Below are 27,368 nucleotides of genomic sequence, written 5' to 3' on the forward strand. Positions count from 1 at the left end.
TTTCATAAAACACTTTCTGAAATGTTTCTGTCTTGTATAACAAACATGGTTAAATTAGATTGTCCAGCTGCAATCTTGTGCAAGTCCTCTTTCATGAATGCGAAGGCGGGCTTGGACCTTCTGTCTTAGAACCATGGCTTGCAGATTCAGCTTATTAACAGTTGGAAAACAAGTAGACCAGGATAAGAATAGCTGAGCTGCACTCTTATCATACAGCAAAAGATTATGTATCCCTTTTATGTTGCCTAGCAAATTTTACCTATCTGTTTATGGTATTTTTCTTTCTTTTCAAGTTCTCAACTAGAATCGGTCCATTAAAACCTATCTTTTCAACTGTATTTCAATTTTCACCAGATGGTGAAGATTATGGCCCTTGAGATTCATGTATTGGCTGGCCCCCAATTAGCTCCTCAACAAACTTGATTGCTTCTCCTTCAGGCTTTGCTATTGTTTAATGTGAGGATCTGCATCCTCCATGAAAAAACAAAACAAAACAAAGTAGTCTTCTTCATAGACCCCCTCAATGAAGTCAATAATTTAATCATGTAGTACCTATAATTTTGAGCAGTAGACTCTATACTCCCAATGCTTCCAAGCTGGGATAATCTTCATGTTTTAAGAATGCAAGACTATGACAAAAATAAAAGTATTCTCAGGAATATTTGATTACAAAATTCAGATGGATACTCTCTCCAACTATAAATTGAAATGTCAATGGAGACTAGGAAAATTAATAAGAAAGTTGATAGTGGGGGGCACTTTCAAGTGACCTTCATGAAAGGAGAGGAAATGTTAAACATAAACAGCCTTGTGTAATCTTTGGAGCTGATTATAAACTTCAAACAAGGCTCTCACATAGGGAATAGATGATTAAGAAGATGGTCAAATCCTCATCTACATGGTTCTGCCTATTTTACTCATCTCTTCTTTGGAAATTTCACAAGTACTGCCATGTTGACTGATGCTGACCTTTTTAACATGAGCTATCAGTTTTAAGAACCATATGCTGTAACACCCTTTAGACGAAGTAAACTAGATCGATTAGGTATAACAAAGCTCCAAATTACTAGGCAAAGATATGACTGCACCTGGGGACCTGTATTTCAAATGTGGGGTTTATGCAGCACCAGCTAATTCAAGCAACTACATGGAATCAAGATGGAAGGGATCAAGATATTCAAAAAATCAAGTCGGGAATTGCAGTAACTATGGCTAGAGTCATGTAAACTTTGTTATGTTGTTATCCTATAGAACCATAGAAGCTTGTATACTCTCATGTGAAAGAAAGCAGCAGTGTAGAACATGTCATTTCCATCTTTAAAATCAGAAATCACAGACTTCAGGCTTGTACTAGAGAAAAGAAAACAGAAGAAGAAGAAGATGACAAATTAAACTAAACATAACAAAACAAACATGGGTTGACGCCTCATGGTAAGTGGCAACCTCAGCCAGTTACATTCCAGTTTTCAGTCCATTAACCATAGAGCCTAAAGCTTGAACAACAGCATAAGAAATCCAAAATTGGGCTCTCTATCTTGAGCAGTAACATTTTGCCCATCTGGGTATGTCAGCAAGAAGAAGAAAGTTCACAAAAACTACAGCTCTCTGTGGCATCTTACAGTTCATTTGGCTTTACATCAGAAACTTCCTTGGTAGGCAAATTGCAAAAGAAATGCATTCAAGCAACAGAAAAATTGAAGGGAAGGGAAATTTTTTTGAAGAAATCTTAATTTGTCGTTTGATAGTGTTATTGAAATAGAAAGAAAATATGGTGGAAATCCAAAGGGGTTTGTAGCATTTGAAACTCTTTATTCTAATTTTCAAAAAAAGAATCAGTGTGGGAAAAGGAAGAATAGGCAAGTACCAGTAGAAGCAAAACTACTACGTCAATAGGAATTCAAGCAAATGATGATAACTGATATCAGCAACACAAATTAAATTGAGTAAACAAGCGCAATCCATTAATTCTACATCCTCAATTAGGTACTCTAATCAACAAGAAGGAAGACAAAAGAAACCTAATCCTCTTCTTATACAAGCTCAGAAAGGAAATCTATGGTAATATCTTGACTATTATTATCAATCACCTTGAACCGATCTAGAAGGCCATGAATGAAATGAATGAAATGCTGAAGTGAATATATTTTTTCTCTCTTTGTTTTTTTTTTTTTTTTCTAAATGGCACATTTGTACAGCATTATGAGGTAAGCGAGAAGCCTAGGAACCACAGGGAAGGCAACACCATTTCTCAATCAGAGAAAAGAACCACTGTAGAGGGTTGGGATCTGTGTCTTCTGATGAAGATGCAGTAGGCAGTGGTAGATGTGGAGGTAAATGCCGATGAAATGCATCAACTGCAGCTGCTACCCCATCTTCATTCTCTATCAATTTTGCTAATTCCATTGCTTGAGATTTAACCTGGGAGAATCAAAACATGCCCCATTGGTATATCAATTCAGCATATGCAGGCTACCATGTGACCTCTCCTTGCATGAAAGTGGAAAACCAAGTGCCTGTTTGGATATACTTCCTGTTTTTCTGTTTTTAAAATCAAAATATAGTAGCAACTTTTATATAAGACATAAGAATTCTTAAAAGCTTACATTGAAAAAGTAATGGTTTTAAAAAATGTTTAAAAACACTGAGGCAGAAAAAAAATAAAATTTAGACCTCAAAGTTGAAAGTTTTAGAAAGTGGTTTTTAAAAATAAAAGGCAAATTTATTACTACTTTCCAATTTTAAAAATAAAAGATGAGAAGTGTATCCAAACGGACACTAAACAACTATACTAAAATGACGTACCATTCATGTGCTGAAACTTTGTGACAGACATAACAATTCATTCTAACACAATATGCTCAATTAAGATGACCAAAACCCTTTTTCCGTTTTTTTTCCTTTTTCTTTGGTGAATCCCCAGGATTGTGCTTCAGGAATAGAATTCTCGCTTTTTTGTAAATGGTAAATGTCATGCAGTATAAAATTACTTGCAAGTCTTTAAATGCTACTTTTATGTCACTCAATCTACATTGATTTAATAGCTAAATAAACATGGTTGTCTCATGAGAAAAATATTTTAAACCAGTTTTGCAAGGATTTTGTTTCTACAGAAGAGGGAATTAGGCTGAAGACAGTACACAGTTGTAAGTTGTGAGAGCTTCCAAAGATGACTTAAATGATGAATTTATAAAGACCTGAGAAAATAGAATTGCCTCATAATTCTAGATGGTAGAATTTCATTGTTTTCACTACTTATCTGTAGGTTAATGCATTGATATGGCTTTGTGGGACCCATTAAATATGTGACATTTTCAGATAATCTTTTCATGAGCAATGGAGGATATAATCATAATTACCTCTGGCTGGAGCATGAATCGTATGGCATCAGTAAGGGTCTCAACACTGAGCTGTGATATAGGTATAGGTGCAGGCCCAAGTCCTCTTTGATGAATTCTATCACCCCAGAAGAACTGATCTCCAAAGAACGGCACTATGGTTGTTGGACACTGAAATTCAAAATTTGGACATCAAAAAAGACCAAAAAGTGGAATTATATGCAGATTGCATGGTGCTATGAATGCATACAATCAAAATCACTTAACAGGGATTTTTCCCGTCATTAACATAAAAATCTTTCAAAACCTTAAAGGCAGAAGTATCTCAAACAAATTGAAAATTTTAAATGAATGTCATTCTCATAATCAAGAATATCAAAATTTGCAACATTCAATGAGGAGAATATTACCCCAGCCTTGAGTCCTGTAGCTGTGGTTCCAGCACCACCATGATGAACCTGCATATTTGTGGCAATACAGCTTCCAGTTAATGGTCTGCTTTACAGACAGCAAATTTACCATGTTCAGCAAAAGTGCATACAAAGAAGTCATGGTTCTTGTCCCTAGATTTGGATGCATGACCATATTTCTCTGAACAATACCAACTAGCAATCATCTGTTTTTAATTTAATTTAATTTAATTAATTAATTTATTTTTGGACAAGTAGAGCAGGCCAAAAAGTGGAACTACATTAAGTAGAGCCTGTCAAATTCTTAATTGCTTTATCAACTAGCAATCATCTGTTTTTAATTTTATTATTTTATTTTTAATTTAATTTTATTTATTTATTTTTGGACAAGTAGAGCAGGCTGAAAAGTGGAACTACATTAAGTAGAGGCTGTGAAATTCTTAATTTCTGTACAACTCACCAAGGCAAGATAAAATACAACTCACCACAGCAGAACACCGAGGAAACAGCCAATCATGGGGACATTCCTCCAGAAGAAAAACATAATCAGGAACTTCCGGAACTGTAGAATAGAGGCTGAAGTAAGTGAATTACCTATTAAAAGGAGATACAAGTTTGGAATTCAAAACAAAACCATCTGTATTTGATTTTTGAATAACACATCAGGTATAATTGACAATGTTCTTAGGTGTTTTTTTTTTTTTTTTATGTTGAACACTTCTAGAGGATCTTCAGAAACCTCTATATGACAAAGAAAAACAAGTCTCAATAAGAACCTAAGGTATTATGAAAAACATGATGTAGATTTTTTATGATGATGAACTGTTCAAATAAAACAAAAGTTGAGGGAGAGAGAGAAGTGAGGTCCCAAAACATAACGAAAAAACAAGAAATTTCATTAAAAACTCAAAACATTATGAAAGAAGAATCTGTATCCTTTTTATTATGATCAACTGTTCAAATAGAACAAAGAGTTGAGAGAGAGACAGAGAGAAAACAAATGTGAACACTAGGTTTAGAGAGATGTGAAATGGAATAAGGGTAAAATCAGAAGTATTTTGAAGTTTTTTTAGAATTCTGATACATCCACTCCATAGAGAAGATGGCCTTTGATATAGTCAAACCCAAGTATTTCCAATTATTACAAAAAGATCTTCAGATCAAATAGATGAAAAGAATGAATCATTGTTTTTGGCTTTTTCTTCAAACTTCACAATGAATCATTGTTTCATCCCCTTTTCTTCAACAAGTCAATCTTGTATTCCAATGTTCAGGATCACTTCAGAAAGAATCAACTAAAATGATTCTACATAGAACTCAACCAAGTCCAAGTGGTTTTTGGCCACAATTCAACACGGGGACATCAGAAGATGAAAAGAATATCTTTGTGAAACGTTTGAGAATTAACCTAACAAACTCAAATGCAATCTAGTTAAAAGTCTCTTTCCTTAACATTTGGTTTCTGAGTGAAACAGTTTGAACAACAAAAATGAGCCCCTTAAAAAGTAACTTCCTTGAATCAGGCAAATATCACTGAGGCTTCATTTTGAGAAGTACCAAATTGTGAAAATGCAGTTACATGCACAATAAGAATATGAGCAATAAAGCAGAAGCCTCTTGCAGTTATTATGTCTTGATTCAAGCACAATACAGGCTTTATCAATGTTTAACACAAAAACACCTAGATTGATAAGACACAGGAAAAACTGAAAATTATTCTTATTAGTGGAGAGCAAAGCAGGCAACTGACCCTAAGTTGACAAAGGCATAGAGTCCATGAAGGAATGCACATCAAACCAGAAGCTATTACCAAGAAATATGTAATTTTGCCAAACACTCAGAATTTAAGATATAAAGTGAGAAAAAGTGCAACAGCTTAGCACCAATAAGAAGACACTTACGAATTCCAAGGCCTCCCCAACCTCGGTCAATTACTCCCCTCTGACCTGTATCTTTCAATGCCTTTAATATGATATCCGTAGTTTTCTTGGGATCTTCAAGAGGCTTAACAAGAAACAAAGTAATCTTTTCAATTATAAGCTTTTCAAAAATATCAGCAGAAACAGCATGTTCTACATGCCAGCAAAATGAATCATGAATAGAATAGAAAGTTTATATAGAATCCTTACACCTGTAGAGTATATGAAGACAAACAATGAACTCCACCCATCACAACAACAAAATTTTAAAATTTTGAAGGAAGAAATTTGACTTAGTAGGTTCAATAGTACAAGTTAGAAGAAGACTGTTTCTACCGACATTATGATTGCCTAGACTGTCTGATAGAGGATTGAGTTAATTAGTCATCAAGATTTTAACTAGGATACCATGGCGTGGTTCTGGTCAATGAAACCCAAGTGATACAATGTTGTGGCCAATAGAAAGACAAATGAAAGAAAGAAAAAAATGCTATAACACAATCTAGAGAAAAAAAATTTTAGCAATTTAATTTACCTAAAATATATAAGTTAACAGGTTTACTGATCATCATACCCAGGGTGAAAACCCTCTGTTGCATAGGAACCAACAAGAAGCACAAATCATAAATCCTTTTACCAATAGTTTTAAGTAAGATCACCATACCATGCTCCCAAAACCTATATATATAGGTTTGTCTCCTTTTTGGATCCACTGAACAAACTCTTCTTGAGGTTGATACCTGGACCCAAGGTTTAAGAAACAATAGCCAACAACATCAACTAAGGAGCCCCAATCTGCATTGAAGAAGTTTGGGAGGTATAAGTGCAAAGTGCCCACATGAATAAAGCTGGATAACGCTTCAATTTGATTAAAGTTAACACAGAACCATGGCCTAGAATTACTTTTAGGTGCCTCACCATGTCGCATTTTAATTTGGTGAGGGAGAAGAGGATTGGAAAAGCAGTAGTTAGTTACTGAACAATCTCCCAGTTTAACTAAAAACAAACCATCAGATAAAATACAAAAAGAAGTATTGGCTTCCTTCTAACAGAAATAATTGGCCCTTCATTTTAGCATTGGAAGCCCTAAAGTCAAAAAATATTGGCAATACTTCCCCAATAATTTTTTATATTCTTGTTCTTATTAACAATCACCTAAGACGAGGTAAAGGGAACCCAAACAACATGTAACATAGGTGATGTCAAAAAGAAGAAGAATAACTACATGACATACAGCAGATTGAATGACAAAAAGGCTGTCCAGGCATCAATTTTTTTTGTACGGGCCAAAAATCAAGTATGAAATCTAAGAGACCGTGTAGTTCAGTCATTATCAACAAAAGAAACATAAAATGGCTAAATATAAATCTCATATTATAGCATGTTAGTTTGCACTTTGTATAAACAAAGCCATTTTCACCTTTTGGTTTTGACACAACATGGGGACTCCACATGTAGCCTGTTGGCAGATGAGATATTGACCCATGGTAAGTACTGAAGTATGCAATAGGAGGAAGCTTCAACTTCTTTTTCCTGAAGTCATTAATATATCCTCTTATGCCCCACCATATCAGCAAATCCACAACTATATATGAAAGCTGGATCCAGCAAACAGAAAATAAGGAAGAGATATTTGTAAGCACATCCGACAAGGGAAAATGAAAGAAAAGAAAGAAAAGAAAGAAAGACACCAAAAAAAAAAAAAAACAAAAACAAATGCAGAAGAATCTGGCAGTAAAGAAAATACCCAATAACCAGCACTTCGAGGTACACGAGCCAATGGATGAGAAAATTCATATGTTGGCCTGCCTATTGAAAGCAGATGTAAGAAGGCATTGCCTCATATAATGTTCTCCGCAAAATAAATAAAATTTTAAAACAATGCCTTTGTAGTACACAACTAAAATTTAGCTCCATTTGCATTATTGGCTAATTCCCTAAGACCTTAGGCATTAGGGCACATGATAGTCTAATAAAAAAAATGTCTCTTCATATAAACACTTCTTTTTTTTTTTTAATGTTACTTTGAAAATACGAACAGCAACTTATCTTAACAGGAAGATCCAGATTATTTGTGCACTCATTTTTTTTTCTTTCCAATGAATGTTTAAAAAGCATGCCTTTGGCACACAAGTGTATTTGCTTGATTGGCATTATTGGCTCATTCCCTAATACCTTAGGCTTTGGATAAGCAATAGTCTAATTGAACAGACTTCACTTCAGTTAAACAATTTGATTCATGTTGCTTTGAAAATATCAACAGCGATGTATTTTCAGAGAAAGATACTTCCAGATGATGAGTTCACTCGTTTTATCTTCTTTCCAGTGAGTCTCTGTTGAGTGTAGATGAGAAGATGAGAAGCATGTCTTTCTCACTAAGAATAAACAGACAGGGCCAAGACATCCTACTGCTAAGATAACAGACATTAGGTAAATGAGACAATATTCCAGCCTCTCAGCCCCAAGCCATATTGCAAACTAGTTGGTTTTGAGGTTGCAATACCTGAAAACTACATCTATTTTATAGGTTCTTGGCAGTGGTGGAGCCAGAAAGCTTGGTTGGGGGGGAAAAATTGTTCACAAATTTGAAAAATATGATATCCTTCTTATCCTTTTAAGGAACTAAGTAGTTTATATATTTATAGAAGTATACAAAAATATTACATTAAATCTGCAACTTTTCAATAATGTTGGCAAAAAAACAAATATTAAAAGAATTAAAAAATGATTAGAAATATAATTAGAAAATTTTCAATATTTTTTCATTAAAAAATCCTTCAAATTTTTTTTCAATAAATTTCATAATTTTTTTTAATAAAATTTGAGATTTTTTTTTCTTGAATAAGTATAAAATCAATTGAAAGTGATGAAATCTTTTACTTAAAAATTACCGATTATTTAGTAAGATCCCTAACATTCAATATCTTGATATTTAAACCTTCAATAAATTCATATATCAACTTAAATAAAGTATAAGTAGTTACAAAGAATTTGATACTTATCATTGTGTACTGTTCATAGTATTTTATTGGTTATATTATCTTCAATGGCTAAGACTAAATATTGATCCAATTAATGTGAATAAATTTAAAATTTTTAAGTGATGGAAGAGAATATACCATGAAAAAATTATTTAATAAAACATAAGGCACAAAATGATAAAAAAACTTAATTTTATTCAAAAAAAAATTATAAGATGGAAAAAAAATTAAGATAATGTTAGGATATGAGAAAATAATGATAAAGATAGAACAAAAGGAAACGATAAGTAGGGATATTAAATATATTTTATAAAATATTTTATTTTTTTATTTTATTTAACTTAATAAAGTAAAGGTTAATTTCACTCATTTAGATTAAATATACTAAGCTCAATGAGATCTAGATTAAACACTTAGCCATTATTGACTTGAAATTTTATTAAATAAATCCTTTATTTTAAGGTGAAAGGAAAACAAATGAATAGGATAAGGGAGGATATTTAATGAAATTTCAAACTAATGGTGGCTAAATATATTCAACACAAACCTCAAGGGAGATGAGTGAAATTAAGAGTGCGTTTGATAGTGTTTTTACTTGAAGTGTTTTTAGTGGAAGTGTTTTCTTTGTAAGTGTTTTTAGGAGAATCACCTATCAAGTGCTTCTCCAAAAAACACTATAAGTGATTACTCAATACAACAAGTGATTTTTCAAATTTTTAAAAGTGTTTCGTAAATTTTGTCAAACACCTAATTTTTTTTTTTTCAAAAACATTTTTTAGGCTAAAGGAACTTCTTAAAATCACTATCAAACGGACTCCAACTCTACAAAGTAAATTTACTTTTTAGTTTTATTTAAAATTTATAATATTATTTTTATTTAAACTTTTTGTGGTATTTGAAATGTAATTATTATTTTATATTTAAACATTCAAAATTAAATTTATATTTATAGGGTTCATTTCTATATTTTTTTTAAATCTCTAATTATATATAAGATTTTTTTTTTTTTTTTTGGAATTTGATGGGATAATACATAAGATTTTTTTCTTCCTTTTTTTTTGGGGCGGATGCCCCATCGGGCCTTTACTAGATCCGCCTCTAGTCCTTGGCACATAGACTGCACATTTCTAATATTTAAACAAAAAATATATGTGTTAGCCTAATGATATCGAGGGCCTAAATCATAATAGCTTAAGCTTTTAGAAAAGTCAGTAACCTAACAATATGCAACATATGTTTCACAAGTGAAGGAGGCACCTATCACATATTAAGCATAAGGCAGTGCCAGAGTTGTTAACATGGTTCTTAGTAGCATATTTCTGAATGAGCGATACAACATTCAAATTAAGATGCAAGGAAAGTCTAGTTGAAACTCACGTCCAAGGCATTGTGAAGAAGATATGGAGGGGTATACCAAGAGCTTCAGCAACATGTGCATGTCCTACAACTCAAAAATATTTTAGAATTCCAACGTACATAGTTCAGAAAAAGCAATGACAAAAGAAAATATAATTATTTATCGAAAGTAGAGGATACAGAGTTATAAACGCATCCTTAAGAACTATAATGAATTGATAACCAGGCATCAGTTCACATAACATTACAACTAAGTTTCTCCATAATAACATGAACAAAATGAATTGTCAAAGAGAGTCACAGTAGGACAACAAAAGATAGGAGACCTATCCTAACAAGGCCAATAAAATTTTTTTATGGTAGCCCAATTGTCAACCTAATGCAATTTGTGTGAAACCAAGGTTTGGTTAATCTCAGTTTTGATAATAACAAAACAAGGTTTGGAACTAAAAATTATATTTCAAGTGTGATTAGGCAAAAAGATTTCCAAAGTGGCAATCACAAAGAAAAAATCAAGCTAAGAGTAATCAATAAGAAGAAAAGATCTCAAAGAGAAGTGTTTTTCAAGACTTAAGCTTTATAGGATCTCTTTGTAAGGTTGTTGGTGTGTTAGGTCTTTCATGCATTACATTATTAATTTATGCACCAAAATTATTCAAAAGTAATGTTGTTTTAAAATCCTTTAAAATTGGACGATTTCATGTTTTCAACTAAAACCTTACGTTAAATGTTTTCCAAACTTGTTTAAAATGTTTTAAGTTGAAAATGATGATTGTTGAGTCAAAAATGGCTTAACCGGTTGAATCGGATGAGGAACCGGTCGACCTATTTAACTTAACCGGTCGAAGGGTGTAAAAACCTTCTCTCTCTTCCAGAACGCTTATTCAACATGTCAAGGTTGAACCTCAACCAGTTGAGGTCCTGTCAAGGGGCAGTCAAGGTCCAACAATCACCTGCCAAACATTAAATACTAACGGCTAGTCAACCGGTCGACCCTCAACTTGATCGGTCGAACCCCCAATGGCTAGTTTGGTCATTTTCCTCTATAAAAAAAGCTTCAATCTTCATTGTTTCAAGAGTTTAACCTTTCTAAACTTTTCCTGAATATATTTGAGTCTTGGGAAAGTGTTTTTGAGTGCACCATTATTCTAAAACTTGCATATCATTAGTGCACCTTTCAATCTTAATTTTTCTTGTACATTTGAGCTTAAAGTTTTGTACTAGGATTTTGTGATAATATTTCCTATCTTCATTTGTAAATCTTTGAGAAGAAAAGTCTAAGTGTGTGATATCACTTAGGGATTCTCAAGTGTGGGGTATCACTTGAGGTGTTGTTCAAGAGTGGGGAATCTCTTGAGGATTGTAAAGGGTGCTTGGAGCCAAAAGTCCAAAAGGGTGAATTGGAACCATAATCCAATTGTATTGCTTGAAGGCTTGGTTTGGAAACCTTGAAATAGTGAAACCTCAAGTTGGCCGCGGAAAATCTGGAGGTAACCCCGTCTTCAACTTTTCAGTCTCCCTCGTCTTATTTTCCCCCTTCTTATGGTTTCACTTCTCCCTTCTTGAGTCCTGCTGCCCCCACTCTTCCCAGTTCAGACATTCAGTCTCTGAATCCTTTGGAGAACCGTGAGAACTCCGAATTTTTTTTCAAAAAAGATGATGATGGTACTGTGGGTCAAATTAGTGTTGGCTTCCCTAACCTCGTTTTGGAGATGAACCAGACTGCTTATCCTAGCCAGATGATCGAGAGTGTTAACCCATTGATGCCTAATACAAATCCACCTCCCAACCAGGCTACAGTTAGTTAGGGTGTTTTTGCGGGTTCCCCAACAGGTGAGTTCCAAATAGAAGGAATTTATCTTAAAAAAATGGCAAAAATGCACGATGTCTTAAAGACTCTGGATATAAAAGTATACTCCAGGAGGAAGAGCAGATGTACCAAAGGTTAGTGAGACGAGTTGGAACTGGTTTGGAGGATTAGGGTTCGTGTGTTTAATCCATGAAGATAATCAGTTGGAATACCAGGGGGTTGGGTTCAAGGAAAAAGAGAAGGGTAGTTAAAGACTTTCTGAGATCGGAAAAACCGGATATAGTGATGATTCAGGAAACAAAAAAGGCAAAGTGTGACAGGAGGTTTGTGGGTAGTGTGTGGACAGCCAGAAATAAGGAATGGGCAGTCCTTCCAGCGTGCGGGGCTTCGGGGGGGATTTTGGTCATTTGAGACTCTAAAAAATTGCACAGTGAGGATGTGGTATTAGGTTCCTTTTCGGTCTCAGTCAAGTTCGCAGTGGATGGAAGCGAACAGTTTTGGTTATCAGCCCAGTCTATGGCCCAAATAGCACAACACTTAGGAAGGATTTTTGGGTGGAGCTTTCAAACATTTTTGGACTTTCTTCCCCATGTTGGTGCGTGGGCGGAGATTTCAATGTCATAAGGAGATGTTCAGAAAAATTGGGTGGTGCTAGATTGACCCCAAGCATGAAGGACTTGGATGACTTTATAAGAGAAAACGAACTGATCGATCCTCCTTTAAGGAGTGCATCATTCACTTGGTCAAACAGGCAAGAGCATCCCATATGCAAGAGATTAGACCGTTTTCTCTACTCAAATGAGTGGGAACAATTATTCCCTCAAAGTCTTCAAGAAGTTCTTCCTAGATGGACGTCGGATCATTGGCCAATAGTCTTGGAAACCAACCCGTTCAAGTGGGGCCAACACCATTTAGGTTTGAGAATATGTGGTTACATCATCCTAGTTTTAAGGAGAGCTTTGGAAGTTGGTGGAGGGAGTTTCAAGGAGATGGGTGGGAAGGTCACAAGTTCATGAGGAAACTTCAATTCCTTAAGGCCAAATTGAAAGAGTGGAATAAGAATTCTTTTGGTGACCTAATTGAAAGGAAAAAAAGCATTTTGTTAGATATAGCTAACTTTGACTCCATGGAGCAAGAAGGGGGTCTCTCCCATGAACTTTTAATCCATAGAGCCGTAAGGAAAGGGGAGTTAGAGGAGTTGATCTTGAGGGAAGAAATTCGTTGGAGACAAAAAGCTAGGGTGAAATGGGTTAAGGAAGGGGATTGTAATTCAAAATTTTTCCATAAAGTGGCTAATGGCAGGAGAAATAGGAAATTTATCAAGGTGTTGGAGAATGAAAGAGGCTTGGTGATGGATAATTCAGAGAGCATCAAAGAGGAGATCTTAAGGTATTTTGAAAAGCTTTATGCTAGTCCTTCCGGAGAGTCTTGGAGAGTTGAAGGCTTAGATTGGTCTCCTATATCTAGAGAGAGTGCGTCTAGGTTGGAATCCCCTTTTACTGAAGAAGAGATTTCTAAGGCCATTTTTCAGATGGATAGGGATAAAGCACCGAAGCCTGATGGATTTACTATTGCAGTGTTTCAAGATTGTTGGGATGTGATTAAGGAGGACTTAGTGAGAGTGTTCGATGAGTTTCACAGGAGCGGGATAATTAATCAAAGCACTAATGCGTCCTTCATAGTTCTGTTACCCAAAAAAAGCATGGCAAAGAAGATATCAGACTATAGACCCATTAGCTTGATCACAAGTCTTTACAAGATTATAGCCAAAGTGTTAGCAGGGCGTTTAAGAGGGATACTTCATGAAACTATCCATTCCACTCAAGGAGCTTTTGTTCAAGGGAGACAAATTTTGGACGCAGTCCTCATAGCCAATGAGATAGTGGATGAGAAAAAACGATCAGGGGAGGAAGGAGTTGTCTTTAAAATTGACTTTGAAAAGGCTTATGACCATGTGAGTTGGGATTTTTTGGACCATGTGATGGAGAAAAAGGGGTTCAATCCTAGATGGAGGAAATGGATGAGAGGCTGTCTGTCCTCGGTGTCTTTTGCAATCCTAGTGAATGGAAATGCTAAAGGGTGGGTTAAGGCATCTAGAGGTTTAAGACAAGGAGACCCTTTATCCCCCTTTTTGTTCACCATAGTAGCAGATGCATTGAGCAGGATGTTATTGAGAGCAGAGGAAAGAAATGCCTTAGAGGGTTTCAGGGTGAGTAGGAACAGAACAAGGGTGTCCCATTTACAATTTGCAGATGACACCATTTTCTTCTCTAGTACTCGAGAAGAGGACTTGCTAACTCTCAAGAGCGTTTTGCTAGTGTTTGGGCATATTTCTGGGCTGAAGGTTAACCTTGACAAAAGTAATATTTATGGCATTAGCCTTGGTCAGGATCATCTTCATAGGTTGGCCGAGTTGCTTGATTACAAGGCTTCTGGGTGGCCCATACTCTACCTGGGTCTTCCTCTAGGTGGGAATCCCAAGTCTGGTAGCTTCTGAATCCTGTGATTGACAGGATCTCGAGCAGATTAGATGGGTGGCAAAAGGCGTATTTATCTTTTGGAGGCAGGATAACTCTCATTCAATCTTGTCTCACTCATATGCCTTGTTACTTCCTTTCCTTGTTTAAGATTCCCGCCTCCGTGGCAGTAAGAATTGAGAGGTTGCAAAGAGATTTTTTATGGTCTGGGGTTGGGGAAGGCAAAAGAGATCATCTAGTTAGTTGGGATGTAGTGTGTAATCCGAAGACGAAAGGGGGTTTGGGTCTCGGAAGGATTTCCTTACGGAATTCCGCTCTCTTAGGGAAATGGTTGTGGAGGTATCCTAGGGAGGGTTCAGCGTTGTGGCATCAGGTCATTTAAAGCATTTATGGATCACACTCTAATGGTTGGGACGCCAACACTGTTGTTAGATGGTCACATCGTTGTCCTTGGAAGGTTATTGCACAAGTTTTCCAAGATTTTTCTAAGTTTACTCGATTCATGGTAGGAGATGGGGAAAGAATTCGGTTTTGGGAAGACTTGTGGTGGGGGGGTCAACCTCTGGGGGTCCGTTATCCAAGACTACTTAGAGTAGTCATGGATAAAAACATTCCTATTTCTTCAATTCTCGGATCCACTCGCCCCTTCTTTTGGAACTTTAACTTCCGTCGTAACCTTTCCGATTCCGAGATAGAAGATTTAGAAAGCCTCATGCGGTCTCTTGATCATATACATTTATCACCTTTGGTTCCAGATAAGAGATCTTGGTCTTTATCTTCTTCAGGACTTTTCACAGTCAAATCTTTTTTTCTTGCCTTATCCTAAATTTCTGGTTTGCCTTCAGTTTTCCTTACCAAGTTAGTCTGGAATTCTCAAGTCCCTTTCAAAATCAAGTCCTTTGTCTGGTTAGTGGCTCACAAGAAGGTAAATACTAACAATATGCTACAGTTGAGAAGACCCTACAAAGCACTTAGTCCCGACATTTGCATGTTGTGCATGAAGCAGGGAGAAATAGTAGATCATCTTTTTCTTCATTGCCCTCTGACGATGGGGTTGTGGTACAAATTATTTCAGTTAACAAAGATAGATTGGGTCCCTCCTAGGAGCATCTTTGACATGCTATCTACCAATTTTAATGGTTTTGGATCTTCTAAGAGAGGGATTGTATTATGGCAAGCTACGTGCATTGCTTTATTATGGGTGGTGTGGCGGGAAAGAAATGCAAGGATTTTTTAGGATAAAACAAGGAATTCAGAGAACCTTTGGGACATGATTCATTTCCTTGCTTCTCTTTGGGCTTTTTGTTCTAAGGTTTTTAAGGGGATTCCCCTTAATGTGATACACCTTGATTGGTTAGCGGCGTGCAACTCCATTGGGTTGGCCTAACTTATAGCAGTTGCCTGTATCTACTTTGTATTTTCTCGCATTTGTTTCATTGTAGTTTGGTTTTTCTTTGGTGGGAGGATTCCTCATCCTTCTCTTGTACTTTCCTTTTTATCAATATATGCCTTTGTCGTTTCCTATCCAAAAAAAAAAAAATTGAAGCTAGAGGAGAGTGGACGTAGGCCGAATTGTGTCGAACCACTATAAAAATTTTGTGTTTGCATTCTCTCTTCCACACTTTTTTACTTATCTTTATATTGTTTTATTATATATTTGCATATAATTGTCTCTTGTATTCATATAATTTAAATTTGCGAAAAGAGACCATCACTCTATTCACCCCCCCACCTCCCTCTAGGGTGATTACCTTAGGTTAGATTAGCCTAATTTTTCTAACAATTTGGTATTAGGGAAATTGGGGACAATGGCTATGGGAATAGAGCAGGAAAGAACACTTGAGTACCTAGTAGTGTAGAAAGAGTTTTACAGGTGTCCAGAAGAATGGATCATAACAACACAAGCTATAGACAACTATAAATATTTATTCTTCTAATATTAATGATGCAATCATGATATGGTTGATTTCCAATCCAAGATGGACTTTATGACTTAGCCTAACAAGGGTTGAAGTCCCTTTCATGTGCTTTAATTATCTCCCTTACTTTTTTTTTTCCTAGCGGCTTTATATTTTTACTAAGTAGGAATATCTCTGTCACACTTTACCAAAAAGTGACATGCTTGCTTAAGGGGTGAGTCTGCCTGGACACCTTAATTAAGGAGAATGAAGGCTAAGATATGATTTCATTAGGATTTCCCTAAGCAGATTGTAGGATTGTCTTGTAGCCCTTTGTGCCACTGTTTTCAAAGAGAAAAAGAAGAACTTCTAAAGTTCTCAAGGTTAGGACATTCAGCTCTGTTCTAAAGAAAATTATAAGCCTTTCATTTTCTTCTTTCTTTATCAGCATTTAACCATGACCTTGTGATGTATGGTATATCCTGTGCTCATGTACATAAATACAATCAATAGAAAAATAAAAAACAGAAGGGAGAGAAGACGAAAATAAAGGTATAACTTCAATGAACTCACCATAAGCAGGAGGGTTTGCAATAATTGCCTGAGCTCTAAAAGGCACACCAGTTTCTATATCTGGTTCTATGCATGCTGGAAGAAGAGATTCAATAATGGCCTTTAGCTGCTTTCTTTGTACAGATAGTTCTCCTGGTCCAGCTGGAATGAAACCTTTATTTCTGGCCATATCTAAAAATTATAAAAACCCGTACTTACTAATTGAAAAAAACAAAAAAAACAAAAACAAAAACAAAGAGAAACCAAGCTGATAATATCAACCATATTTCTGAAATAGTTAAAACAGAGCTTGGGAATTGAAGGCCTTTGTCTCAAGAGATTGAAATCTTGATCTGTATCTCACTTCTCACCAAAACAAAATTTGTACATTGTTTCTAGAGGTAACCTTAATAGCAGGGCACCGATTTGCATAAAGCCCTAGTTAAAACATTAATTTGTCCATTACATAAAACTATTATGTCTTGCTTGGCAATTGTTTTCAAGAACAATATTTTATTCTCCAAAATAAACAATAAAAAAGAAAAAAGAAAAACAGGAAAACATGTTTAACAATCAGAAAACTGGTTTTATTTTATGTTCTTAAAAACAAAAAACATGTTTTTAAAAACATGTTTGTTTTCAGAGAACATTTTTTAATTGTTTTCACTTGTTTCCTGAGGTATTTTAAAAAATAATTGTATAAATATGAAAAATGATTAAAAATAAAGCCCCATATATAAAAATTATTTTTAAAACATATTTCAAACCATTAAAAATAGGTTAAAAACATTTCAAATTTCTAAATAACCTTTTTTTATACAAAACATTAGAAGACAACTTTAAAAAAGTATTCTCAAAAATTGTTTTTCAGAATTGTTTTCAAAAACAGTTGCCAAACAGGCCCTTATCCTTCCATCTAATAAAAAGAAATCAAATACATGTATTAAATTGCAGTCTGCCAAGGGTCCGTAAAGGCCATGGCAAAACAGGTAACAGAAAGGGATAATTGTGAAAAGGAGGGTCTAATATAAAGTGATCTACTAATAAATCATCATGATAAAGCAAATCAAATTTTGTTGGAAAAAAATATAAAATTCCAAAACTAAGAGCCTCTTACATCCTGCCAAAACCCGAGGATCACCACCCAAAGGATAGAAGTCCACACCAGCTGACTTTACAAAAGTACAGAAGTTACTATGAGTTGCCAACCTAACATAATGACCAAATTCCTGCAGGTACACACAGAATCAGTTTCAACAAAGGAAAAAAGTGAATAACAAGGTCTGCTCATCCCAAAAACTAGAAACATTGGGCTACACAATATTGATGTAAGTAACTTATTCTGTCCAGCACAAAATAATAGCACAGGTAGGTTACTGACGCTTAAGATCAACAAGATTGATATTTTGTAAACCACAGCCAACCTACCACTCCATGAGCCCTAAAATTCATAAAAAGATGAAAGAAGGTTTTGATGCATAAAGCATTACTGGAATCAAGCTATAGGCTGCAATCATGCACAACAATGGATAGACTCGTCTTGTCATGCTCATTAACCATATCCACACTACACCACAACTATTTGAGGTTCTCCAAAAGAGGTGCAACTGGATTGCCCATGCAATAAGTAAAATGCAAACAATTGAGTGATTCATCCCATGGTGCTGCATCTTTAGAAAAAGGAAGAAGTGAGAAGCTAAAAGATATCAATACTTTGAAGGCTTCCATGAAAAACCACAAAGAAGGGATGCAAGAGGAAAGGCTTCAAAAACATTCAACCCACTCTTCATGATTAAACAAGAAGCTCTTAGATATCATTCTTGCAGCATGATCATTCAATCTGAAACCAGCAATTGATTTAGATAGCATTTCAAAAAACTAAAATTACTATTTCTTCTCCCATAGAGCTATTTCCAATACTTTAATAGCTCTTTGCAAGAACCAGAAGTATTATTTCTTCCATATTGCTAAAACTCCAGTTTTTAGGCATCATAAGATTGTGACAATGTTTTCAATATGTGGGATTCAAAGGTAGTTTCAGCATTAGCATATTCCAACTTCCTTCATCCATTGTTCTTTTTATCAGATAAAGCAACAGATCAATATTGTCCCAGGTGAACAACCAATTTTCATAAAAGTTTAAGCTTGTATGATTTATGTTCATCGAGTATATCATGCTCTTTAACACCATCCCACATGTGAAGTCTCATACCCACATGTGGAGAGAGACATAGGCTTGTAGGCAAATAACCACAGTTAGCCTCTTTTGGGCCTACACAATAAATTAGGGAAATGAATATGAGATAAGCTTTGAATACATGACTTCCTGCCAAACGAGGCTTTGATATCATGTTGAACTAACAATTTCCTACAATTTTGAACTTGTAAGGTTTGAGTTCACAATGCATATCACGCTCTTTAACAATCCCCTTACCTGGATCAGTGCCATGATAGCTAAAGCTGTGCAAATTGACATCTATGTTGCATGGATTTGGGCAGGGGTGTTGGTTGTAGGTGTATGTTGTAGGATACGGGAACTCATCAGCAAAATGATCTTGAATGGTACTTAGACATGACATGATACAGAAAAAAAAAACATATCCTTAATAAATAAATAAAATTCTCTTTTATTGCCTATTTTTTAAAAAAAGAAAAAAATCATTATAGATTAACCTTGAATCCAGAATTGCCTTTCCTTTATAACTTTATTTGAAGCAAAATAGGAGGTTTCCAACGAGAATCCCACACCTACACCCTTGTCATGTCATGTCGACATAGGTTAGTTGAATGAAGTTGAAGGGTTTGGGTATCATAGATTAACCTTGAATCCAGAATTGCCTTTCCTTTATAACTTTATTTGAAGCAAAATAGGAGGTTTCCAACGAGAATCCCACACCTACACCCTTGTCATGTCATGTCGACATAGGTTAGTTGAATGAAGTTGAAGGGTTTGGGTATCATAGATTAACCTTGAATCCAGAATTGCCTTTCCTTTATAACTTTATTTGTATCAGTGATGATATTAATGGCTTGCTCCCTTAGCACAATTGTTGAAGGTGGATGCTATCAGGGGCCAGGTTCTAAGGTAGTCAATGTTTCCTCCCATAAATCATCATATTTTTCCATAATGTCCCAAAATAGGGAAACACCACTCATGATGCACACATTAGGCAAGATTAGGATTTGATGTAGGTTCCTTATATTAATTTAGGAGCTTTTAGGATTAAAGCTTAAGAATATTATATTTCAAGGTTGTCAATATTGAGATTTATATGGGATCAATAAAGAATCTATCAGATTGCTTTTCTATATTCGAAACAGAATTGTGAAATAGTCGATATGAAATACATGTGAGCCATAACTAGCTCAAAAGTGTCCACATATGAGGTTATGCCTCATTAAGGCCTTATACTTTTGAGGCAATGACTGGGACTCAGGCCTCAAGGCACTCATTCAACCCATAATTCCAAAAATTCCCCTCAAGAGAAAACTTTGTCTTTTAAAAACTGCTAGCCAACTTTACAATGAATATTGAAGATTAAACGAGGATAGACAATCCCACCCCAAATTCATGAATAACAATCACACACAATAATACACACACATATCACAAACTAAATTTTGGGCAAGATATTTTATAGTAAACTGACAAAGTTCTTTGTCAGCTTATGAAGGAAATTCCACAAACATATGGAAAATATGTTTCCTTTGGAATCAGAAAACAAATGAGAGATCACTTGTTATTCCATCAGCATATAGTAACAAATAATATTAAACCTAAGGTCTCAACACTAAACTTTTGGGTTTTGGGAGAAGCTGATGTATTGAACACACCTGAAGTCTCTTTGCCACTGCCAGAAATGGTTGTACATCTCCTCTTGTTCCAACCACAAGCATCACAATTTTCAACTTCGGAACTGATTTATTGAATTCAAAATAAGATTCATCAATATGAATGGATGATATCCCTTCAATAGCACGGAGCTCTAACAACTCTGAAGCCACAGGTGCACTATTATCTAAATCAACCTCCACCGTCCCATCACTTTGGATCTTCACTAGGTTTGCTATTAATTTTTGCTGAGAACAAGAACATATTGGTATTAATGGATGCAAAGTAATACAAGAAGGATACAGACATATAGGGAAAAGAAAAAAGGATAAGCATTTCTCATTAGTTTCTAAACAGAGAACCCGACAGAAAAGCAGGCTTCTCGAATGGCAGCAGAAATTAGTAAGTTCATGACAAAGCATACAAAACATATTGTAATTTAACGTTAGATCAATAATGGAGAAAACATTATTATCTGGCAGCTTCAGGTGTGAGCTGTCAGATTATGAGGGGTGATATCAATAAATGTGCATGGTGCCATCACTCTTACTCAAGCACAAGATGTAGACTATGGTATAGTATAGAATGATACAATTACACATATATAGCCATCCCAGATATGCATTTGTAATATAACACATGTTCTGGTTGTGTACTTGACTAATTGTATAGTAACACCGATAAAAAATATGGGGCAAGATTTGCAAGAATGAGTGTTGAAACTTGCAGTGTGTGATTCTGATATTCACCTTTGCACGTTCTGACAGTCTATCTAATTTTAAGTCATGCCGTGGACCCTCCTTCTTCTCAGTCATAGATCTAAATAATCCAATCTCATTGCCGTCAATTAGCAAATTTTTGTGTATGCCAGCAGGAGCAGTGATGCAATGATCCAAGCCTTCAAGAAAGATGCCTTGATGTCCGTTAACATTTCAATAAAATTTAACAAAGGCAAAATAAAAAAAAAAAAGGAACACGTTTCTAAACAATATAGCTATAAATTCAAGATAACATAACTAGAACCAAGTTTGACTCTACAGTTTGACTCCATGAGTTCCACAAGAGGTGAGCACTATAATTCATTACATCTCATTGTAAGACTATAACTGGCAAGGAAGTATTCTCAGTCTCAATATATAATAACTTTCAAAATCATTATTGGAAATTGTAAAGTAATAAAATAAACAGTATGGTGCTATAAAAAAGCTATAAACGACTTTGTTATGCAGTAAATGCATATCAAATCAAATCAACAGATGCATATGTGATCAACATAGCTCAACACAAGAAGCCCCCATTACATACTAAAAGGAGATGCTGTGAACATGTGCATAGTCAAAGGTCTAACTAAAATGGGAGACTTTAACCCAATACTAAACAAAAATAACAAAAAAAAAAAACAACAAAACAAAAGCCCACATACAAAACAAAACAAGCAAATAAACAAACCTTAATGGGACTTGTGGATAAGGAGCTTGCTAGTGCTGCATAAGATTCTCAGTGAAGTTCAAAAGAGCCTTTTAACTTTATCCTGGTTTCAAGGCCTGCCAAGGACCTCACCCTACATGTTCAAGCTTATTAAGGATATTCTAAATGTATCAGAAAGTGATCTTAGTGATCCACTTGTACATAAATTCCATGATAAGCAATGAAAAATATTTTATTGTATTGATGATGATAAATCTCCAAGATCCACTTAAGAAATGAATGAAAGGAAATAAAGAAACCCTAAATTACCCTATTAAGGGTATTTAGCTAATTTTGCATATAATTGGTTAATAATTGCTATTTAAGTTGCATTTAAAATTTGGGATTTTTTTGCTACATGAGTTAGGTTTACTTTTTCATAGTTTTATTCAATTTTAGGGTTTTCTAAAGCCTATAAATTAGGATAATTGATGTAAAATAGGATGAATGATTAATGATGAATAATATTAAGTTTTCTTACATACCTTGCAATTTCCAATAGTCAGACTTTATTGCTCTTCTTCTAGCTAAGACTCCTAAAATGCCTTATTAAAAATCCAAGAATACCTTATCTTTTCTATCTTTACTTCCCCCCATTGTTATAATTTTATTCTCTTTCTTCTCCTTAAACCCTAAATGATTAAAGTTCTAAGCCACTTATTTGATCGTAAACAATCATCCTAGGGTTGCCCTACATCAATTGTCTTACATATTGCTAGTCTCACATTGCTATGGACTATTTAACAAGAAAGAAATGCGAGGATTTTTTATAATAGATGGAGGTGTTTGGAGCCAATTCAGGACTTGTTTTATTTCTCATCTTCTCTTTCTGATTCAACTCAGAAAACCTTTGCAAGCACACCTTTGAAACTTACATCAATAGAATGAAACCTAATGTGCAAGTACAAGATTGACTAGGGAGACAATTTCTGTAAGGTCACTACCTTCTGTGGGTTTTATCAGTTGAATTTTGATGGGTGTTTTGTTGGGTAACTCAAGACATCTAAGGATTGAAGGATTGCATAAAAATCATTTTTGGTACAGTGGAAAGAGCTCCCTCTAAACCTCTAGGAGATGGTTTAGCCATTGAGGCTGTAGTTTTAGCCCTGTTGAAGGTGTGGCCCAAGGCAATGCTTTTGGCCTTTCCAATCTTTTAGTACGGGAATATTCTGCTTGTCATATCATGAGTAACAAAAAAAGAAAGGACTATGGAGGCTTGATGAGCAGCTTAACTAAATTTTTTATATTGCTTCAAAGTTGGGTTGTTCCTTTGATGGATTCCTTAATTAGCTAATTATTCATGAACTTTTTAGTAAAGAATGGAGCTAAACATTTGGAGTCTTTCACTGGGGATTCTTAAACTTCCTAGGTATACCCAATGATCTTTTGGTTTTAAATGTGCAGCCATCATTATGTGTTCAGTTAGCCTTGATTTTGAAGCAGTGTAGGCTTACTTTTCTTCTTTTTATCAGATATTGTACAGTTGATTGTATATTTGGTGAAAGGATTCCATAATTGTATTTATTACTTTACAACAATGAAATGGCTATTTTGGTTGAATAAATAAAAAAGAATTCTATTTCAGGGATTTTCATTCACATCATGTGCATGCCTAAACCAAACAATTAAATGGAAACATGAATGGTAAATCGTACTAATAATATCATCCATCTTAAAAGCTACAAGAGCAAGCAGCCATAAAATGGGTTATTCCTCTATGAAGATGTGTCATTTCAGAGAGAGAAAATAATTGCAAATCTTATTACAATTGTGTCCATCCACAATCCATTTCTGATGGGTGCATATTGATTTCTTCACAGGCATGAACTCCTTAAGTACATAGTGTTGAGAGGGCACACCCCATATATTCGTAGTAGTAGTAGTAGTAGTGTAGTAGTAACAATAATAAACAGACAGACTTCCTTTTTGCTACAATGTATATACACCATGCCCTATAATCCAGCTATCAGACCTAGAAATAAAAGCAATGTATGATTTTGCAGCAACCAATCATGAAACAAAAATGAAGGGTCAAGTATATGCACATGTAGCAATCATTTTACCATATATACATCTATTGTATAAACAACAGTGGCTCTAAGTATTCATTAGAAGTAAAAGAAATAAAATCCCCACAAACTAGGCCAATGTAGATCTAATAATACAATGTTCAGCTATTAAGAAATATCACACTTCAAGAAATCAACTGTGATAGAATAGTTTGACTACATGGTGATCAATGTTTCATTCCTCTCAGTTCACATGTCACCGTATACTACTCAGCTTTGATTTTATTCATTACCAGAATAACGCATCCATCTCCTTATGTTTTCTCTTGATAGGATTTGAATGACCCACTTTGAATAAGCATTTGAAAAGGCCAAAGTTGGGTGGAAATTCTATTTAGTTAAGACTTCAGATTGAGTATTCAGAAGAGAAACTTTTGAGGAATCCATGAAAGCTATTTAGGAAAGTGATTTAAAGGAATAGTATTGTCTTCTCTCCAACTTTTGGTGTAAGCCCAGAGGACCTAATTGCCTTCTAGTTAAGCTCATTTCGTAAAAGCTCCAGGTTGAATAGCCCATATCTGCCATTAAGAGTAAACCATGTAAATTTTTTGATTTTATTGTTATTTTGGTTGTTTTTATCTGTTTTCTCCACTTCTCTTGGTTAGTAACCGAACAAGATCCTTGTTTCTAGCACATTCAGGACACAAGAAAGTGGATAGTTTGGCAAGTTTCATGTCATCTATCGGATTTATGACATTTGTCAGCAAAGCAACTACAATGTTCAGTAGAGAATGTAAATTAAAAGAAAGGGTGCAATGCTTGAGCTGTTAATTTTACACTTTCAGAATTCAGTCAACATCAAGTACAACTCCTACAATAACCACATGGAGGATAAGGACAAGATGAAGGAGTATTGACAACTGAGTATGCGTCCATTTGGATACACTTCCTTTTTTATTTTTAAAATCGGAAATTTCTGTATAATAGTATAACATCTTGTACAAAAAGTATAAACTTACCTTATGTCTTTAAAAAATCACTTTCAGAAATTATAAAATTTGAGGTTGTAAAAATTTTTGATACCTCAACTTTTTTAAAAACCATTATTTGTTCAATGTAAACTTCTAAGAGTTCTTATATCTCATATAAAAGTTAATATTATTTTCTGATTTTAAAAACAGAAAATAGGAAGAGTGTATCCAAATGGACACTAAGGTGGTGTTTTTTTTTTCTGGCTTTTTGCTGAAAGCAATTTAGTTTTATAATTTAGGTTGTTTGTTTTTCTACCTTTTCATGACTTATTATTATAAACTTTTTACTAAATAGAAAAAGCCAAAATATGTAGCTTTTTCTAAATAGAAAAAATAACATATTGGTTTTTTTTACTTTTTAATACTTAATAGAAATAAATTACTACAAAAACAATCAACCTAATATTTAACACTGTTAAGCATTAAGGTTCTATTTAGAATTAAGTAAAAAAACAAACACAACCTAAGTGATTGAAACACAATTCTCAACTAGTATCATCCCCTAGAGTATCTTATTCTACCAAACAGCCCATTTCTAAAATACAGATCCACAATGGGAATCTTAGATTAAACTAAAGCCTTGTGAGTGAATTTTAAATCCAACCTGGCAATACAAATGTTGAGCCAACATGACTCTCATTCTAAGAGTTAACCTCCTGTGATAGTTCGCAATGCATAAACTACATGGGGAAAACTATCCTGCAGTATCGCTCACAAACTAATTAAGCAACAATACGGCTAGAATTTTAAAAGTATAACCCGTGCTTCTGAAGGCTTATTGTATTGTTTAGCATTTACAATCAAGGCTAGAACCTCCAAATGCTGACTTAATTGTATCTAGAACACTAGATTTTCAATGCAACAACAGACCCATTCTAACTTTCTTCCACAAAGTTCAATTGCAGGTTTCAAGATACAGAATTAACAGAGAAAGATAGTAGAAGATATCAAAACAAAAGTTGGAGAACTAACCCCTCCTTAGTGAAAAACTATCATTCAAATCTTTCAGTTGCGAAATCTCCAAAACGGATGTCCTCCGGCCCGACCCCGCCTTCACATCCTCTGCCCCAAGACCTCCCTCGGAATACTTGTTTTCCACAACGGCTGACCCGTTAGACACACCTACTTCCTCTGAACTTTTGAGCGAGCTCTCAATCCCGTCAATCCCATTGGTCCCCATTTCACTTGACTGCACAGGCACGGCAACAACCAAAACCCCACTAAACCCACAATCCCAAAACCCTGCAACAACGGTTCCCCAACACCCAATTCCTTGAATTCTCCCCAAATCAGAACCAAAACCTGAAAGAACACAAAGAATTCATCGTTAGTCCATGTAAAAGCACAGAAAGAACTCAAATTAAAGAGTTTATGGTGAACATGCTAAACCAGACAAGCAGACCCACCAGTCAAAAAACGTGTAGAACGTTTGGTGAGTAAGCTAGTTGTATTCTAAACGGTGAATTGGCTCAAAAAAACATAAGAAAAGGGTTCACATTTTTGCACCTTTAGGACTGAAAACTGAAACCACAACAGACCACCCACAAAGTGACAGATACGGAAATCTTCACCCGCAAGACAACCGCACGACAACAAATTGATTCCCCACTTCCGGAACAAGCCCAATTCTTGAAATGGGTATACAGACAACCAATATAGAAAAAGAAAAAGAAAAAGGAAATAAAAACAAAGTACCAAAAGGAAAACCTTCACTGTACTGAAAACTTGAAAATCATTGAAGACCCAGAAGCGAAGTTCTTGAAAACTCTATAATATACCCCACCAACGATCTTGACTGACAAAACCTTAGTGATTAAGAAAGAAAATTGGTGGTTTTTATTTTTAAATTTTATGTTTCTTGGCGGAGAACGACGAGAGGGAAGTCAAGAAAGAAAAAATAATAAGAAAATAAAGAAAGGGAATCGTTACAGCGGCGGCCTTGTTGGCATAATACTGAGATCCCTGCTGGTTCAACGGGTCAACAAAATCTATTGTTAACAAAAGAGACCCTTATATTTTTTTTCCTTGGAATATTCACAATCTAGCTTTCTGATGATATATTTCTTTTTCCTTTTTTTTTTTTCCCCTCTGAATTCTTGGAGGAAACCTAGGATCAAAGTTGGTATCTGGTTCATAGTCATATACAGCTCATCATAAATGCTGTCCTGGTTTTTTGGGTAAGAAAAACACCATCGGATTTTCTTCTCTAAAATGATATAAACAATAATTATCTAAAATAATCCTGTATGTATTCTAACATGTTTTGTTATTAAAAAAATGACAACATGGTA

General features: G+C 34.9%; 1 protein-coding gene across 7 annotated transcripts; it reads right to left on the bottom strand.

The window, feature by feature from the left end:
- Positions 1 to 1,896: 1,896 nt before the first annotated feature.
- Positions 1,897 to 27,109, bottom strand: LOC117906832 (sterol 3-beta-glucosyltransferase UGT80B1). 7 transcript variants are annotated; one of them, XM_034820064.1, is made up of 15 exons: positions 27,007 to 27,109; positions 26,050 to 26,379; positions 21,320 to 21,468; positions 20,573 to 20,818; positions 17,856 to 17,967; positions 16,760 to 16,930; positions 10,023 to 10,086; positions 7,412 to 7,469; positions 7,085 to 7,262; positions 6,329 to 6,459; positions 5,647 to 5,749; positions 4,231 to 4,307; positions 3,746 to 3,793; positions 3,357 to 3,506; positions 1,897 to 2,418 (listed from the first exon to the last, which is right to left on the bottom strand). In XM_034820064.1, the coding sequence occupies exons 2-15, from the start codon at positions 26,255 to 26,257 to the stop codon at positions 2,218 to 2,220; spliced, it is 1,896 nt and encodes a 631-aa protein (XP_034675955.1). In that variant the 5' UTR covers positions 26,258 to 26,379; positions 27,007 to 27,109; the 3' UTR covers positions 1,897 to 2,217. The 7 variants fall into 7 exon arrangements, with proteins under 7 accessions (XP_034675955.1, XP_034675956.1, XP_034675953.1 ...); XM_034820065.1 differs by lacking the exon at positions 27,007 to 27,109 and adding an exon at positions 26,773 to 26,970; XM_034820062.1 differs by lacking the exon at positions 27,007 to 27,109 and adding an exon at positions 26,584 to 26,764.
- Positions 27,110 to 27,368: the final 259 nt, after the last annotated feature.

This window comes from Vitis riparia, chromosome 18 (genome assembly GCF_004353265.1).
Source record: "Vitis riparia cultivar Riparia Gloire de Montpellier isolate 1030 chromosome 18, EGFV_Vit.rip_1.0, whole genome shotgun sequence".
Taxonomy (NCBI): Eukaryota; Viridiplantae; Streptophyta; class Magnoliopsida; order Vitales; family Vitaceae; genus Vitis; species Vitis riparia.

Excerpts from the sequence above, each read along its gene's own strand:
- LOC117906832 (XM_034820064.1), bottom strand. The coding sequence starts at position 26,257 with ATGGGGACCAATGGGATTGACGGGATTGAGAGCTCGCTCAAAAGTTCA. Across the intron at positions 10,087-16,759 it reads TGCAAACCCTCCTGCTTATG|GACATGCACATGTTGCTGAA; the intron begins GTGAGTTCATTG and ends TTTGAGTTGTAG. Across the intron at positions 3,507-3,745 it reads CTACAGGACTCAAGGCTGGG|TGTCCAACAACCATAGTGCC; the intron begins GTAATATTCTCC and ends TTTGAATTTCAG.